Below are 1,737 nucleotides of genomic sequence, written 5' to 3'. Positions count from 1 at the left end.
TGGGGTGTCAAAGTCATACGATTTACTATACAAAAGCAATTAATTGGCCCACATCGCTAGTACTGAGAGCCAGTCAGCCTTTTAAATGTTATACCTGAGACCTTGAATTTGTATTAATTATGTGCATCTGCTTTTAATTCTATAGGTGATTGATGTGCTAGAGAAATGCACCGAAGCAATTGTTAATTTCTCTGATGGATTAATACAGTGCAAAGCTTCATTGAGAGAATGTGCACTATCTACACCTCTACAAGGATACAAGACTAGGAGCTACTTGGCTTTTCAAAGTAATGAGGAACTGGGATTGGAGAAACCTACTGAATACCTGAAGATTTTCAGTCAAATGATCATACAAACAAAGTGCATTATTTCCTGCAAAAAAGCCTTTTGTTTAGCCTGTTATTCATGATAGAACCCATGTGACATTTCATCTGAAGCCTGCATACAAAGGTAGTTTATTTAACGGATTTAGTAAATCACCTTTGAATATACACAGAATGATCCCTGCACTGATACTAGACTCTTCAATTGGAACAAGTCTGGTTTGTCACTAGAGTAGATCTTCAGATGAGACTTGATTTGAGCCTTAAATTCAAAAACACATACAGCATGAAAGGTGTTACGCCCCACCAGAGAACACGTACAGGTGAGAAACCTCATCTGTGCACTGCATGTGGGAAAGGGTTTATTAACAAGCAGAACCTTATTTACCACCATAGAACACATACATGTGAGAAACCATATCAGTGCACTGAATGTGGGAAAGGATTCAGTCAGAAGGGGGCCCTTATTTACCACCAGAGAACACATACAAGTGAGAAACCTCATCTGTGCACTGAATGTGGGAAAGGGTTCATTAACAAGCATAACCTTACTTACCACCAGAGAACACATACAGGTGAGAAACCTCATCTGTGCACTGAATGTGGAAAAGGATTCATTAGCAAGGGGCACCTTACTTACTGCCAGAGAAAACATACAGGTGTGAAACCACATCAGCGCACTGAATGTGGGACATGATTCAGCAAGAATGGGTACCTTATTTAGCACCAGAGAACACATACAGGTGAGATGTTGCACGGTTAGGATGGGTCTGGGGGTCAAGGAGGGGTTAGGTAGAAGCATAAGGGTTAGCAAAGATGGGGAGATAAAGGAGGTCTAACTGTAATGATGACGTGAATGTTTGGCAACGTGAAAGAAGTAGTAAAGGTATGAAGATGGAAATGTAAAGAAGTGAATGCATGGTGAATTGAATGCAGAAGAAGTAAGGCCATGGGACCCCGTTTTGGATGCCAGCTTTCATTACTGTTGCCCTCCCTGTACCATTTACATCGACCTCAGAAGGCTTATTTATATCTAACGGTGCAGCTCTTACCTTAAATGCCCTCTCTGAGACTCTACGTTACCACAGCCCATCTAGATTCCAATTGCTTTCTGAAGATCCATCTGTACTTATTTGCCTCGCTTTTGTTTTGTAAGTTATTCATATGTTTTTATGTCCATCTGCTGTTGAAACCAGGAAGCCTTTACTAAAAAGAAAGGCACTTGTAATCCCATGTCTGCATTTATGAAGCACACTTGCCCCATTACACACTAAAAAACAGACATATGTTACTGAAAAAAGTAACAATAGTCCTAGTGAAAAAAGGCATATCGGTACATAGACTGCCCCCTGCTTTCACCCACAGAGTTTGGTGGATATGTTCTGATTAGCGGTACCAGTAGTGCTCTGCTAGG

At 40.8% G+C, this 1,737-nt stretch overlaps 1 protein-coding gene across 1 annotated transcript; it reads left to right on the top strand.

Annotated features, from left to right (window-relative positions):
- The first annotated feature begins 609 nt into the window (after positions 1-609).
- Positions 610-1,020, top strand: LOC138467385 (zinc finger protein 614-like). The gene has a single exon (XM_069607340.1). The coding sequence runs from the start codon at positions 610-612 to the stop codon at positions 1,018-1,020; it is 411 nt and encodes a 136-aa protein (XP_069463441.1).
- The last annotated feature ends 717 nt before the right edge of the window (positions 1,021-1,737 follow it).

Source organism: Ambystoma mexicanum, chromosome 4q (genome assembly GCF_040938575.1).
Source record: "Ambystoma mexicanum isolate Mex_15411 chromosome 4q, UKY_AmexF1_1, whole genome shotgun sequence".
NCBI lineage: Eukaryota > Metazoa > Chordata > Amphibia > Caudata > Ambystomatidae > Ambystoma > Ambystoma mexicanum.
Note: the sequence above shows the minus strand (reverse complement) of the source record. Positions and strands in the feature narration are given on the sequence as shown.